This window comes from Macaca mulatta, chromosome 4 (assembly GCF_049350105.2).
Source record: "Macaca mulatta isolate MMU2019108-1 chromosome 4, T2T-MMU8v2.0, whole genome shotgun sequence".
Classification (NCBI taxonomy): Eukaryota; Metazoa; Chordata; class Mammalia; order Primates; family Cercopithecidae; genus Macaca; species Macaca mulatta.
The window spans coordinates 102,676,876-102,693,228 of NC_133409.1; the positions used below are offsets into that span (position 1 = coordinate 102,676,876).

At 35.8% G+C, this 16,353-nt stretch overlaps 2 protein-coding genes across 11 annotated transcripts in view; one reads left to right on the plus strand and one right to left on the minus strand.

The window, feature by feature from the left end:
* The window catches only part of PGM3 (phosphoglucomutase 3), a 43,051-nt gene extending 37,961 nt beyond the window's left edge, over positions 1–5,090 (plus strand). The window contains exon 15 of one of the 2 annotated variants that reach the window (XR_013416308.1): positions 3,759–5,090. The gene's annotated coding sequence lies outside the window, so the exon portion shown is untranslated. Of the gene's footprint in view, positions 1–1,736; positions 2,086–3,758 lie in introns of those variants that run through there. The other variant, XR_001444335.3, reaches the window with a different exon arrangement.
* The window catches only part of DOP1A (DOP1 leucine zipper like protein A), a 105,816-nt gene that overhangs the window by 12,645 nt on the left and 76,818 nt on the right, over positions 1–16,353 (minus strand). For all 9 annotated transcript variants that reach the window (XM_077999698.1, XM_077999696.1, XM_077999699.1 and 6 more), the window contains 12 exons: positions 15,587–15,698; positions 15,296–15,478; positions 13,642–13,767; positions 10,134–10,268; positions 8,500–8,555; positions 6,977–7,081; positions 4,147–4,213; positions 3,780–3,924; positions 3,456–3,535; positions 2,231–2,340; positions 1,806–1,955; positions 1,602–1,663 (listed from right to left, as the gene is read on the minus strand). In XM_077999698.1, the coding sequence (XP_077855824.1) occupies positions 1,602–1,663; positions 1,806–1,955; positions 2,231–2,340; positions 3,456–3,535; positions 3,780–3,924; positions 4,147–4,213; positions 6,977–7,081; positions 8,500–8,555; positions 10,134–10,268; positions 13,642–13,767; positions 15,296–15,478; positions 15,587–15,698 (1,331 nt within the window). The remainder of the gene's footprint in view (positions 1–1,601; positions 1,664–1,805; positions 1,956–2,230; positions 2,341–3,455; positions 3,536–3,779; positions 3,925–4,146; positions 4,214–6,976; positions 7,082–8,499; positions 8,556–10,133; positions 10,269–13,641; positions 13,768–15,295; positions 15,479–15,586; positions 15,699–16,353) is intronic.

A 16,353-nucleotide genomic window follows, 5' to 3' on the forward strand; every position in this document is an offset into this window, starting at 1 on the left:
AAACTGAGAGGAGCTTGGGGTACAAAACTTGATGCCCCTCTCTGGGGTAGACAGGCTGGCAAACAGATCCAGCATACGTAAGCCAGAGGACCAAAATGGTAGGAGTTTTGATGGAGAGGGGAAAATTTAGAACTGTAGGTTTTAGAAGGTAAAACCACTAATAATACCATTTATATAAAACCCTGAGGAAACCCTTTAATATTTGAGGCCATCTGCTTAAATCCTTCTTGTTACTTTAAAAATACTTTCTGGTATAGCCTTGCCTACGTACCTCTCCTTCCTCAAGTCATTACTCACCCTCGACTCATTCTGCTGTAGCCACATTGTCTTGTCATTCCCTCAATGCACCAAGTGTGCTTGCATCCCAAGACTTTTGCAATTTATTTGTATTTTTCTTCGAGATGGTATCTTGCTCTGTCACCCAGGCTGAAGTGCAGTGGGCACAATCATGGCTCACTGCAGCCTCAACCATCTGGGCTCAAGCAATCCTCCTGCCTCCTGCGTAGCTGAGACTACAGGTACATACCACATTTGGCCAATTAAAATTTTTGTTTTGTAGAGCTGGGGTCTTGCTATTTTGTCCAGGTTGGTCTCAAACTCCTGGCCTCAAACAATTCTTCTGCCTTGGCCTGTCAAAGTGCTAGGATTACAGGTGTGAGCCACTGCGCCCAGCCAACCTTTGTGATTTTTGTTCCCTATTCCTGGAATATTTTGACCCTAGGCCTTCTCATGGTTGGCTTCTTTAGTTTCACCTTGTATATGAGCTGTTTAGCTGTTATTTAAAATCCATCACACATTGCCCTATTTTATTTCCTTCACAACTTTTAAAATTTGATTAAGGTTAGTGCAATGAGGGGCCCACTGTTGTCTTTTAATAAACATTTGTTGAATGGATTAATCTGAACCTTAAAACAATCCTATGAAGATAAAACAGATATTCTGCCCTTTTTCCAAATGAGAAAACTGTAGCTTTGGCTAAAGAATTTGTTAAAAAATACTACAGAATCATACAATGTCACTGCTATTTAAGTTTGATAACTTTCAAACGTTTTTTAAAACTCTTTTCTTCAGATGAAATTCTAAATGGAATCCTAAACTATAAAACCAATCAAGATAAGAGTAGAAAGAGGGGATGTGGGGTGATTCTGCCCTTCTTGGCACCTTTCTTCCTTCAGATGAAATAAACAGAGCCCCAGATATTTAAAGTGACTTGTCTGATAAGGTGGATTCAACTGCCTGCCTTTTTCACTTCACCATCTGTCAGTTTCTCATTCACTGAATAATTATTTATTGAGTGCTGTTATGTGCTGGGTATGATGCTGTGTGATGAGGAAATAATTAGACATGGACCCTTCCTTCCACTAGTAGCTGCAAAAGGACAAATAGTTTTACTTATTATTTATCACTTAAGTTGTAAATTTTAAGATTATATTCCCATAGCATATAGAAAGTAGTGTGCTTTCTCTAGAGCATATATCCCCACCGACCCTTGACAAAGAGCTCATTCAGTAGTCTCCTAGTCTCCAGAAAAGAGTAAAAGTAAACAGAAAGAAGGAATCATGTACAGGAAAGAACTTGGATTGTCATCCCATAATACTCACTCATCAAATCTCTAAATGTTGTTTTATCATGTGTCATCAGATTGTCCATAATTGCTCTCCAACTGAAAGAGATAAGGATTACATGTAATTAAGATTATGTTGTTACTGTTAAAGAACAGTATTCTAACTTTCCAGGGGAGTAGCTGATATCAACAGACTGTGAGGTGCATTATCATACTGAATACAAACGAGAGGACAACTTACTGATTAACACAAGAGGCATCCATCTGAAAGAAACTGGGATCCATAAAGAGGTCAAAAGCTTCTTTTTTCCAAGCTCTCCGTGTGTACTGATACCCACTAAGACTGCTGAGCAGCTGGACACAAGCTCGATAACTAGGGGCATTATGTGCACTACAAGGAAGAAAAACCATCTTAACCTATATGTCCTAACTTTAAACATCCTATCAAGTTATACATAAATGTTCACATTTGCCTAAGACAGTGACATGAAGATATGAAATAAAAAGCACCATAAGAAAAATATTATATGCATTTTTAAAAAATAATTATAATTCAAGGTAAAAATGTCATTTTGTAATAATTCTAGAAATGGCAATAAGGGAACAGAACTTGTTTCTAGCAGGCGATGAAATTAATTTAAAAAACTATTTAAATAATAATAGTACCTGTGATTTCTGAGGTAGGGCACAACATAATGCATAATATTTACAAGTAAAGGAATAACCCGCTCCTTTTCATCACTATAGAAAACCATATCCAAAAGATGAGCCAAAACCTATAAAAACAAAAAATGAAGAGTAACATATGAGGTGAAACTGATGTCATCCCAAGGTACTGATTTTCAGTTTGTTAGAAAACCTAGACTACTTAAAATTAGAAAAATTTAAAATTAAATCTTCCTGAATCATTTTTATGTTAATAAGTTTTTCCACCATCTGGTTTTTTGTACATTGTTACTATAGGATATAAATATGGGCAAATCTTGCCATTTCCAACTGAGATAGGGAAGTACAAAAAAGAAAAGAGTTCAAGAACCTTCTGTGACAGTGAGTAAACAGTGAATTTAGTACTAGAAACTACAGTATTCTTTTATCCCTAACAGCTAAAATGTAGTTTAGAAAAAAAAACCAAACAATTTAACTGGACTGTTCAAATTCCAAAACTGTCAATTAACAGATATTTGGCCATAGTCCTATTGTTCGGATCTTGTAAAGGTCACTATCCACATCTGCAAAGAGGAAACAAAATGGCACGTGTATAATAGGATATAAAAAAGAGCCTGTCAGACAATGTACATAGAAATGTTTGGTAAATTGTAAAATACATTATAGTGGCAGGCTTTAGATCACCTTCACTTCTCCCCATGCTGGGTGCGGTGGCTCATGCCTGTAACCTCAGCACTTTGGGAAGCTGAGGTGGGCAGATTACCTGAGGTCAGGAGTTCTAGACCAGCCTGGCCAACTTGGTGAAACCCTGTCTCTCCTAAAAATACAAAAATTAGCTGGGTGTGGTGGTGCACACCCGTAGTCTCAACTACTTAGGAGGCTGAGGGAGGAGAATAGCTTGAGCCTGGGAGGCAGAGGTTGCAGTGAGCCGAGATCACACCACTTGACTCCAGCCTGGGCAACAAGAGTGAAACTTCATCTCAAAAAAAAAAAAAAAAAAAAGGACATGGAGAAGGGGAGCAATATCTAAATTTATCACTAACGTTTGGCAAACTAATCCAAATACATAAAAGGCCAAAACTTTGTATTTGTTAATTCTATATAGTGATTTCTAGAAGCACAAAATAGTTTCTCAAATTATAAATTTCTCTATAAAAATTACTTGCTAATTTTTAATAATGAAACAGTCTACTTGAGAGTTCATGTGAAAAAGCTTAATATTTACCTCAGAGAGTAATGTCAATGCATGGACACTGTATACAGAAGGAGTTATGTTTGCGGTTTCCATTGCAGGTGATAACATATCTATAAATAAGAGAAAATTAAAGATATGGCTAGTTCCCACTGAAAACAAAGTTTATATGTGTATATGTGTGTGTATGTGTGTGTATATACACGTATATATGTACGTGTATATATAATTCCCACTGAAAAAAAGTTATTTGTTATACACGAGAAAAGGGATAAATTTGTGGTACTTATAGTGCTAGGCAAAATGATTTCTTAGTAAATATATGCCTGCTTACAGATAATAAACCTAAATGAATACCTTCAACATCAGATTCCAAATTGGTTCCATCTACCATTATTTTGGGAGAAGGCTTAACTTCAAGATTTCGTCGCAGCCACGTTGTTTGTTCCAGAGAAGAACCAGCAATTACACCAATTGCATCCACTATTTTGTGAGTTACATCCTAAAAAAAATAAGAACTACATATGTACACACGTGCACACTAGTTATGAACTTCTGTAGTTTATATTTCTGATCATAGATATTTTACAATAGACATTACTGATTCCCATAGAATGTTCAGAGTTGAAAGAAACTTCAGTTTATCTTATTTGACTCTCTCATTTTCAAATTGAGTGCACTGAGAAACACTTTTGACAACAGCTCTTAACTCAGACTGCCTTACCTGAAGGTCTCTTTGGTCTTTCTTATTTTCCAAACTAGGGTTTTTCATAATAAACTCATTCAGAACCCTAAAAGGGATAAAGAGAAAACAGAAACGGGAAATATCAGTCTAAAAGAAACTAATGTGATCTAATTTCTCACCATGAGTTAAGTGGCTTAATGCTCTTGATTTCCATTTTAAATATTTAATATATGTATATATCCTATGACTCAACTGAAATTCATAAACATATTCATTAAAAGACACTGTATAAGGATGCTCAAAGCAGTATTATTTGTAAGAGCCCCAAAGTGGAAGGAACCCAAATGTCCAGCAAGGGCAGAAAAGATAAATTGTGGAATGTGGCCAGGCATGGTGGTGCATGCCTGTAGTTCCAGCTACTTGGTAGGCTAAGGCAGGATAATTGCTTGAGACCAAGGCTGCAGTGTGCTATGATCATGCTGTGAATAACCACTGCACTCTGGCCTGGGAAACCTGGCAAGATGGCAGGATCCCATATCAAAGAAAAAACAAATTGCAGAATGCTCAAACACTAAACAACAATGAAAATAAATTACAGATATTATAATTACATGAATGAATCTCATAAACATTATGTTGAACAAAAGAAGCCAGACACAAAATATTTATATATACTTATAGTTCAAAAACAAGGCGAAATCCATCTTTGGTGTTAGACTAGTGGTTACATTTGGGGAAAGAAAAGAATAGTAACTGGGAGAGGTGCAGAGGGACATACGGTGTTTTGTTTCTTAATTTAAGTTTGTAATGATATAGTGGTATGCCTGCTTTTTACAAACTTTGCATTTGTAGAGTTGTATACTATTTGTATATTTTTCCATATGTGTTTTATATATAAACAGAAAAGTTTAAAAAATCCTAAATTGTAACCTAGAAATGATTTCTTACCATAACACATTAAAAATAGTCCATGAAGAAAAAAATTTCCATTTTCATTATTTGCTAAGAGTCTACTCAATATTCACTCTGACATGATTTTTTAAAAGATAAAATATATGCACAATTACTTCCAAACTAATATGTAAAATGAAACTAAAGAGCAACCTTCATCAACTTCTTTTTAATTAGGTAATTTTAAAGGATCAGTACAATGGTTGGCAAAAAGGTAAACTGACAAATTTTAAAAGGAAATTGAGTTTCTAGTATAACTGAAAATGTTCAACTTCCAACTTTTAGTTTTAACATTCAGAATATGCACATGTTGAAAAAGAAGAGGATCCTTCATTCTGAAAGGAAGAAAAGGCATGTGAGGAAACAGTAAAATATTGGAGGGGAACAGCTACAGATCATAACAAATGAACTTAATTTTTTGATGAAATTAGCCAGCAGGGTTATTTGGTGATGATTCCAACAACTGTACATACATTCCCTCTCTGAACCTTATGACAACTCCTGTGTAGCTGGGACTACAGGCACGTGTGACCACGCCTGGCTAATTTTTAAATGTTTTGTAGAGACAGGGTCTCCCTATGTTGCCTAGGCTGGTCTTGAACTCCCAGGCTCAAGCAATCCTCTTGCTTCAGCATCCCAAAGTGCTGGAATTGTAGGCATGAGCCACCGCACGTGGCTTCTTTCTTTCTTTTCATGATCAAATATCCTCAAAGAGGAATCAACACTTACTTTCCCACACTAAGCATTTGCTGTTAACACATCTGTGCTTCTACCTCTACAAACCCTCTCTCCTAAATCATCAGATCATTGGTGATTAGATAATCAGGATGCCTGTCCAGATTGTCAACAAACATAGCCTTTTATTATTCCTCACCTTCCTTAACCTCTCTGAAGGTGTTAACCATGCCCTCTTAACCTCCCTTTGGTTCTGGAACAATTAAATGCCTGGTTTTCTTCTAACTTTTTGATACTTCCCTTTCTATCTCCTTTGCTGCCCTCTTCTCCTTCTTCATCCTGTTCTTTCAATCCCATCAATAGTTGAAACCATCCCCACACTTCCCACTTGAAACAGAATTCCTAGTCTAGCCTCTTTCCCCTCTGATCTAGCCTACTACTAACATGCCAATCGTGTCTCTCCTCAAAAACCTGCAACCTCTCCCACTCCCTTTCAAGACCATATTCTTTAAAATAAAATTCAAGATCCTGCCCCATCTAGCTCCCATCTCCCTTTTTCACCCAGCCTTATTTTCCACTATACCACTGCTTGTGCCCTGCTCTATTACCAAACCAGACAATGTACTTTGCCCCAGAATACCCTTCCCCTTCCTGTTTCATAAAGAAGGCTTTCTGTGCCCACCACCTCTATCCACTTATCAGGTATTTACTGGGGACCTATTAGGAATCAAGAATAATGGCAAGCAAAAAACTGAGACTGTCTATGACATCCCAGTACTTGCAGTCATGGGTGACTAACATTTATCAAATAATCATATAAATCATTAAGATAAAGCAGGAAACTCCAAGACACAGAGAGAAAAATTTTCCCAGCCTGTTTAGGTTTGGGGCCCAGCGCAGGTGTCCCTCCTCTATGAAGTTCCCCTTCAGCCATGCTACATCACCCCCTCCCCTTTCCATCCCACACTCTCCACCACCACAGAACAGCTACTATTGTAACAGTTTTATGTTAGTGTACTTACATTTTGTATATGTATAAACATAGACTGTTTCGTCCTCTCACCCTGCCTCCCACTTTCTTTTTCTTAAACAGGCCTTATATATCTAGTTTTGCATCTCAAGAATACTATGAGAAGGTAGAGAGATCACTGTCACCTAAAACATCTGTTATGAATTCTTGGCAACTAGGACAATTAACATTATCCTTTTATTTGAAATAATATATTTAAGTGAAATTGCTTACCCAAGTATAAGAAACTGCCCTGGAGCTGGAAGACTCAGTTGTATAGAGTCTTTCAGAAGTATCAACAGTGACGCCCAGCTATCCACTAAATTGGGCACTGGAATTCTGCAAGATAATACAGTTTACACAAAAGCCACAATAAACTATGGTTTTCTAATAGTTTGTGGAACATTCTCTAAATTTTTACAGACAATGATAGAACAAAATTCCTAAAAACTTCATTTTTACTAACATTAATTAGTAAACCAACACAGTTAAAATATCAATGCAATTTCTTTTTTTTTTAAATAGAGATGGAATTTCACCATGTTGCCCAGGCTGGTCTCAAACTCCTGGGATCAAGCTTTAGTGTTGGGATTACGGGCGTGAACCACTGCATCTGGCCCCAGTGCAATTTTTCTTTTTCTTTTTTTTTTTTGAGATGGAGTCTTGCTCTGTTGCCCAGGCTGGAGTGCAGTGGCGTGATCTCAGCTCACTGCAGCCTCCACCTCCCCAGTTCAAGCAATTCGCTCCTGCCTCAGCCTCCTGAGTAGCTGGGACCACAGGCGTGCACCGCCACGCCCAGCTAATTGTTGTATTTTTAGTAGAGACGGGGTTTCACCATGTTGGCCAGTATGGTCTTGATCTCCTGACTTTGTGATCCGTCCGCCTCGGCCTCCCAAAGTGCTGGGATTACAGGCGAGAGCCAACACGCCTAGCCTGCAGTTTCTTAATCTAGACATTTTTCTGTTGAAATCCCATTTGTCACATGGGATCTCAAAAGTAAAATACGACTGCAGTAATTCTCAGTTTAACTACTGATATCACAGTCACCCACTCCCTAGCCTCGTCTCTCCATTTCCCTCTTAGTTCTTTTTCCTTCACCTTTTAAGTCTCTACCTCATGTTATGGAAGGCTGTCAAATGAACATTAGTCTTTGACCTGTAAAACTAATGAAGACTATCTTTGTTTCAGTCTGACCTTAACCCAAACACTTCTCTGTATGTAAGTTCAGATTTTAGGTAGTCCTTGCTCTAGGTCACAACCAGTTTAAATACACTCAGTAGCCTGACCTTATAATGCTAGTCATAGAATACAAATGGAGGCTGAGTTTGGTGAATAAAATGGAATTATAAAGGAGGATGAAGAGTCAGGTTCTTGAGTAAGAAGTTATAAAACTCAAATCATAACTTCTGTTCACAGGTCAGTTAAATGCAAAATGCAAAATAAGATATTTCATGTAATCATTCCTAACATTAAAAAAGCAGAATGAATTACTGTATGTTCACCTATACCAAAATAATGGATTCAGTTGCAATATGCATAGTTTCGAATAGGTTCAGCTTTTCATTTATGTTTAAATGATTTTATCACAATTCAGTGTTTTACTATCTAGGAATCGTCAATATCCTTAGGTCTTTAGGTTTGTAGGATATACATGGCTGAGTCATTAAGATACTCATTACTTGTGTTAATATATCCATAAGTAATGTTTCTCTGTTTCTAGCAACATAGTAAGGAGAGATCAATATCAGTAATCTTACCTTTGAATATAAGCATAGAAAAACTGAAGCATGCAGACTTCCAAAGAAAGATGTTTCTATAAATAAAAGAAATCAATTTTATAGTGAAGAATGCTGCCTTTTCTTTTTCATTGTTGCAACTTTGTATCTTACTGCCAATTTTTAATTAAAAAAATTAAAAGAACAAAATAATAAATTTTTCATTAATGAGCCATGCAGCTCTCTTCCACTTAGTAGGAAAAATTCATAACACAAGAGCTATTTTAAAAGTTGAAAATAGATGGAAGGAATGGAAAGATTGTCAATTTTTCCTTCCATATATCAGAAGTTGACAGTCCACCACTCACTTTTAAATGATTCATGTACTCTGTAAGTATCAACACTATTTTAGGTAGCTTATGCTTGGTGCTATTAGAATTGAGATTTTTAATGAAATGCGTATTTAAGTCTTATTACACATATCTGTTCAGTTAGTGTAGTTCAAATTTGTGATCAATTCCTAAGAGCTTTAAATATAGCCACTAAATTAAAGATAGTGTTGAGTGTAATATATAATAAAAATAAAACACCTGCCCTTGGAAATTAATGAGAGGCCGGAGAATGATATTGATGACCACTGACGTTTATCAATTTGTGCTTTTTTAGTCCCAACTATTTCCTTGAAGGTTTCCCGTTTTACCACACAAAGAAAAATCAAGTGTCTAATAGATTCAGAACTTAATAAGGGGACACAGATTGGTGGCACAGGATGGTGGATTGGCTCTAATTTGTTTTCATATCCCTCATGTGTAGCTCAATGTCTGGCACAAATAGGTACTCTAAAAACAAACTAAAAATCCTATGACAAATGCCCCAGTTTTTATTAAAAGCTTAATAAGGACACTGACTATTCACACACATCTTACTCCCTTTGGAAACTCAAGATAAAAGGAAAACATAATTCAACATTTTCAGATATATGTCATAATTCTTTAAAGGATATGATTAGGTCTATTTTGGCTTGGCTCAAAGTCTAATGTTTGTAGCTGGTAAATACTTTCTGAGAAAATACGACCTCTTGGTATTGCTTGAACAAAGAGCAGAAAAAGTAGAAAAGTCCGTAATATTCCTAATTTGTAGACTTTTATTTTTGCCTGGAGACAAAGCAATGTGTGTGCAGAGACTATGTCTTTCATAGTGTGGCCCTTGCATAGCACAGTATTACACATGGTCAAGAAATGACATTGACTAGAACTAAGGTTACAGCAAAATTTGGGGAGTTCACAGAGTTAAGAGATTCATTCAGAAAAGAAAGCAATAAGGAAGCTGTGAAAAATGGCAACAACTGAGAGAAGCAAATCTTGAGCTCTGGCTTATGTTCTTTAAGTGACCAGAAAAATCTCCCCTGAGAATTTAGTCACATGGTCCCTGACTGCCTTTGAGGAACATATGAAGAGATGAGCAGTTAACTGCTCTTCACTGACTACTGAATAATCAGAATAGCAAGTCACTACAAATATTGATAATTGTTTTGATTGAAGCAGTGTGAGGGCCACATGCAGCCATCTCTGCAATCTGTACTATATTGAAAGGACATTATTGTACAAAAAAAAATCTTACCAGCATAATTTCTGAAACAGAATTGTAAACACATGTGAAGAAGAGTTTTTTCTTACCTTGTCCTTGGCTATGGCTGGTGGCTGCTTTAAAACTTCTTTTACAGTCTGGATAACAGTTTCTGCTCTCATGACACTGATTGAACGAACCAATTCCACTAATAAAAGCTGTTCTTCACTGGCTGCAGGAATGACCTAGGTAATAAATCATTGTATTTATGTATGTATGTGTGTATATAAGTCTTTTAGGGGAAGTTACAGAATTAAGAGAGTATTTTATGACTTCTTCTTTTTTTAGATTTTATAGAGATGAGGTCTTGCTATTTTGCTCAGCCTTGTCTCAAACTCCTGTGCTCAAAGTGATCCTGGTGCCTTGGCCCCCCAAAGTGCTAGGATTACAGGCATGAGCCACCGCACACAGCCCTGGCCTCTATTTAAGTCCCTTTATTAAAGACCTCTTCAAGTCCCTTGACTACTTTAGGCAAATTTTACTTTTATTTTTTATATATATATATATATTTTTTGTTTTTTGAGATGGGGTTTTGCTCTGTCTCCAAGGCTGGCGTGCAGTGGCTCAATTACAGTTTACTGCAGCCTCAACCTCATAGGTTTAAGCGATCCTCTTGCTTCAGCCTCCTGAGTAGCTGAGACCACAGGCATGCCACTATGCCCAGATAATTTTTTAATTTTTTGTGGAGACAGGGTCTCCCTATGTTGCTCAGGGTCAAAATTTATTTTTTTCTAATCAACACATGTTCATCACCTCAAAAAATAAAACAGAACAATAAGCTTTATTAAAAAAAAATGGTATTGTCCTATATCTCTTCCCATGCCCCAAAGCAACCATGCTGAACTCCTTAAGTTCTTTTCCATTTTGTCTAAATAACATACAGTACTATTTTTCCTATTTCCTGATTTTCTTTTACACATTATCTATTCATTATTTTGGAAGACAAAGATGTAGCTCTCTCTTACACTTTTCTACCTATCCTGCCAACACTGTTGTACCGTATTTTTATTTAAATCCATATCTAATGTTCACATGATTATCTGTGGTTGCACTGTGTATTGTACTAGCATTGTATTTGTTTTATGGTACAACTTTTTGTTTTTCCTGGAGCTAATTGCTTTGTTTGCTTCATTTTCTCTGCACCTATTAAAAATTCATCCCTAAATACTTCAACTGTAAATCTCTAATTACATATTCAAATACTTCAGGTAATTAATTTGTATCTTTTCCTCCCTCTCTTTTTTCCTTGAGACATTTCTGTTAGATGTCTTTTTATTCTACCCTGGGTTGATACTCTCTAGGTTTGCTACACAGTGTCATCTTGATATGTCTCCTGTTACCATTATCTCAGAGATTCCCCTTGCTGTCTCTTTTGTGTTGGAACCCCTGTTTCTTAGATCTCCCGTCTTCTTCATTCTTGGTTTATTCCTCCTCTGGTGGACTTACATCTTCCAGTAGCCGCGAAAAAGTGAACTGATAGCAATTTTCCTTGCTGTTGTTGTTGTTGTTGTTGAGACATCGCATAGCTGAAAATGTTCTGAGTGACAGTTTGGCTGGAGATAGAATTATGGATTGAAACTACCTTCCCATCAAAATTCCCAGTGTTGCTGTTAACAAATCTCATCTTTATTCTTTTGAATGTGACCAGTATTCTTTCTTCAGAAGATTTTAGGATCTCTTCTTTATCTCCAGTGTTCTGAAATTACATGCTAATCTTTGTGCAGATCTCTTTTCACAGTGCTACGCACAATCTGGAAACGTATTTATTTCATTCCTGAGGAATTTTATTGTATTATTTCTTTGTATTTTTCTCCTCTTGTTTTTAAATTCTGCAGAAAGATACTGGGTCTCTAGTATCACTTCTCTAATATTCTTATCTCTTTTCTCCTGTTTTCCATATCTTTAAATTTGTATTCCATTTCTGGTATTTATCCACTTTCTGTTCCAACCCTCCTAAAAATATTGCTTTGTTTCTGCTGAAGAATTTTTAATATCCATGAAAAATTTTAATTTTTGGAATGGTCTTTCCTATACTCTCCCTTTCTACCTCATGGTCTCACCCGCTGAAGGACATTATTATTATTTACATTTTCTTCTGTTACCTGCATTGTTTGACTTTTAAAAATCTAGCTGTTTCAGTCTGTCTATCACATTAGAGACTTTATGTGACTGATAATCCTTGGCTCTCTATTTAAATATGAGGAATAATAATATAGCTAATATTTACACAGTGATTATTAAGTGCTAGGTATTGCTCTATGTGAATTACATAATATCAGCTATAATATACCTGATAATCCTCCTGCCTCAGCCTCATGAGTACCTAGGTCTACAGGCACATGCCACCACACTTCACTATTTTTATATTTTGTAGAGACAGGGTCTCATGAGGTCTTGAATTCTTGGCCTCAAGCAATCCTCCCACCTTGGTCTCCCAAAGTGCTAGGACTGTAGCTATGAGCCACTGTGCCTGGCTTCAACATGCCATGTTAAATCAAGTGTTCTTTACTGCTTCTAAGTAGTACAGGATTTAAATTTTCAATGTGAGTGCTATCTACTACTGAATCTTCACATGCAAATAATGTAATATGGTGTGAATGTTTATTTTGATTACTTTAAAAATGTAAAAGCACAAAAATAAATCAGGAATTGTTAGGTGGAAAAAAATCATATTTTTTATATAAATGTAAGTTATACAATAGCCTTACTATTCTAATGTACCGTGATTTGTTTTCAATATAGAGCATTTCTCTTGAGCTTTGAAACTCAGAAAGCAACAAAATTCACATACATAACTCAGCTAAGACCAACGGCAAAGTGAGACCTCATCTCTATGAAAAAAAGTAGAAAAAAAAAATTGTAAATTATATTTAGAAACAAGAACTCTTTGAATTATCATATCATAATAAACTACAGTCAAGATGAAAATTTTTCTCCATATCCTTGCTTTGGACCCTAAATGACTAGCACTTAAAAAATATACTGTACCATATTACCATTTCTATTTAGTTTTAATATCATACTAATTTCCTTTCATTTCCACATAATATCTTTTATATTTGACCTCAAATTTTATTTTTATCTTTATTTACTTATTTTTTTGAGACAGGGTCTCACTTTGTTGCCCAGGCTGGAGTGCAGTGGCGTGATCTCGGCTCACCACAACTTCCGCCTTCTGGGTTTAAGCGATTCTCCTGCCTCAGCCTCCCAAGTAGCTGGGACTACAGGCGTGTGCCACCATGCCCAGCTAATTTTTGTATTTTTAGTAGAGATGGGGTTTCACTGTGTTGGCCAGGCTGGTCTGGATCTCCTGACCTCATGATCTGCCTGCCTCAGCCTCCCAAAGTGCTGGGATTACAGGTGTGAGCCACTGCACCTAGCCTTGACCTCAAATTTTAATCAATAAAGAAATTAAGGCAACAATTTATCTAAACCTGTCAACAAACTTTTGCTTTACACTCCAATCTACCCCAGCACCACTGCAATATATGGAGAAGTGAAAATTAGCATGTACTCACCAAATGCAAAACAAAAAGTGCCAAATGTCTAAATACATACCTTGGTCCTGGTGGTGGTTTTATTCTGTCTTCTTTCATTCCACACAAATGCAATGGCAGCCATAAAGTGAACACCATGATTCATTGAAATGGGGCCCAACAATTCAAGAATCTGTTGTCTCAAGTTCTAAAACAGTTTGAAGCAAATGAAAGTGAAATTTAAAAAAAATGAAAACATTTACAACTAGACTGCATTTTTGGTTTCTTTGAAATAATATAGTACTTACAGGTTTTACTATATAAATAACACTAGAGGAAACTTTAATAACATTAAGGGCTACAACATGACTATAATTCTGAAAGAAAAACAAATCCTATAAAATGACCGCTACCAATCAGCCAAATACAAGTCTATTCACTGTGAAAAGATACTAGAAAAACACAACACATATAAAATTCAACTTAGCAGGTTTGACATAGAGTCCTTTAAAAAAAGGTGAGGGATTCTATAATTATAAAACAACTTCTGTTTTATTTAAACAAAACATAAAAAGTATAGCTTAATCCAAGCATCAAAACTTAGATCAAATGTTCTAATGGTTCCCACCCTTATCCTTCTCCCAATTCCCTATGTGTTCCCTTGGATCCCAGATCCAGGTGGTCTGGTCTAGGAGTAAAATTAGGTTATTGAAGGATATCAATTTGACAACTTGACATGGCACAGCATTTGGAAAATATCAAGCAAGGAAGAAAAAAATTAAAAATCAATAATTAGTCCCATCATCCTGAGATAATTACTGATAAAATGCAAACTTTATTCCTTTTTCTACAGATAACATTTTTATATAACCGAAAATACGGTATTTGTTCAATTATGTAACATCCCCGGTTTCACTGAGCTTTTGAGCCCTTCTCCATCCAGTAAGAATTCTTCAAAACCATGAATATTAGTGGCTATGTAATGAAACACTGAAAGGATAATTTAAACATTCCCTAATTCATTGTTTAGGATCTCTCTTTTTTCTGCCATTAAATAATACTATAATGAACACTTTGTATATACATCTTTGTATAATTTCAATTACCTTAGAATTCACTCCTAACGTAGATTACTAGGTCAAAGACTATGAAATCTTTAAAGCTGTCTGTACATATTGCTAAATTGTTTTCTAGGAGGGCTTTGCATATTAAAATCTCAATTTAAAATGCCCTAAAAAAAAGGAACAAAGTTCTAACATGTATGAATGAACCTTAAAAATATGTCACGTGAAAGAAGCCAGACACAAAAGACCAAATATTATCATTCCCTTTATATGAACTTTTTCAGAAAAAGCAAATCAATATATGGAGAGAACAGATTAGTGGTTGATTGGGATTAGGGATGGGAACAGGGAGTGAGTGCAAATGGCCACGAAGAATCTTTGTGGTAAAGCACATATTCAAAAATTGGACTGGTAAAGGATATATTCAAAAATTTACAAAGTTGTGAACTTTGTAAATTTACTAAAAAAATTACTGAATTGTATACTTAAAAATGGGCAAATTCTGTGACATGTCAGCCATAGCCCAGGAAAACTGTTAAAAATTATTTGATAATTAATCTATGCAGGGTCCTGTAAATACTACACAAATTATTCACATATTCTGAATATAATCTTTGGGAAGGTCCTCAAACAGACTTCTGAGCTCTACATATTAAATATGAATTGTCTAACCTTTGTAGCTCCAAGATTAATAGTGGTAACAGATGCGGATGCAGCAATAATCATCTTTTCTGAAGAATCGGCTTGATGCAGTATGCTCCAAAGCAGTGTCACAGAGGACATGATCATATGAAGGATTGAGAGGATTCCACTGCGTGCTTCAAACAAGTGTTTCTGGTCTACACTGACCAAAAGCTATTAACAGTTGGGGGAAAAAACCTCATTACTTACTGAGATTTACAAATGGAAATATATTAGACCTCATAGTCTTTCAAAAGAAGTCAAATATTTATGCAGTCTTACTTGGTGATACTGTGTAGTTGGATCCAACAAACAGTAATGGATAATGGCTGTAATCCCTTCCAAAAGAGTAAGAATCATATCTGGTGGAATAACTGATGCCATCCACAGAGGCCTGAAATAAAATGCATTCATTTAAACACAAGTTTTATGATAGTATAGTTCATATTTTATCACTAGGAAATACTCACAATGTGTCAGGTACATAGAAAATGTGCAATAAATACTAGATTAATAAATGGCTAAAAGAATAAATCAGGGTCTTTTATTTCCTAATCTACAAAATAAGTGAGTAGGACTAAATATACTAGAGTTCCTCTTGGCTAAAGAATTCTATACAAAATAAACACATGATGGCCAGTGAATCTCTAGCCACTGAGGAATGGCAGGCATATTAATATTAAACAACAAAGGCAGTTTTCTTATTATTTTACATGTGGAAACTAAGGTTATTCTGAAAAATGAGATAGTCTACTGGAACTAATTTTTCAGACTTCATTTTGAGCATGGGGACTCAGATTGAATTTGCCACTAAACCATGAAAATCCAAAACAAAAAACAAAATTGGATGGAAAAGATTTGTAAATTTAAATTATTTTCAGTCTAAAACTGATTTGCACTTAGATAAAGCAGACAAAACCCGGGAAACCCTTTCCTAAGCTTCCTATTAGTTTTGCCAGCTCAGGCAAGAAGAACAGTGAAATTAATTTCAGTCCTTGGAAGAAAATAAGCCTGTTTAAATATTCCTTCCCTTTTCCATTCTAGATTCT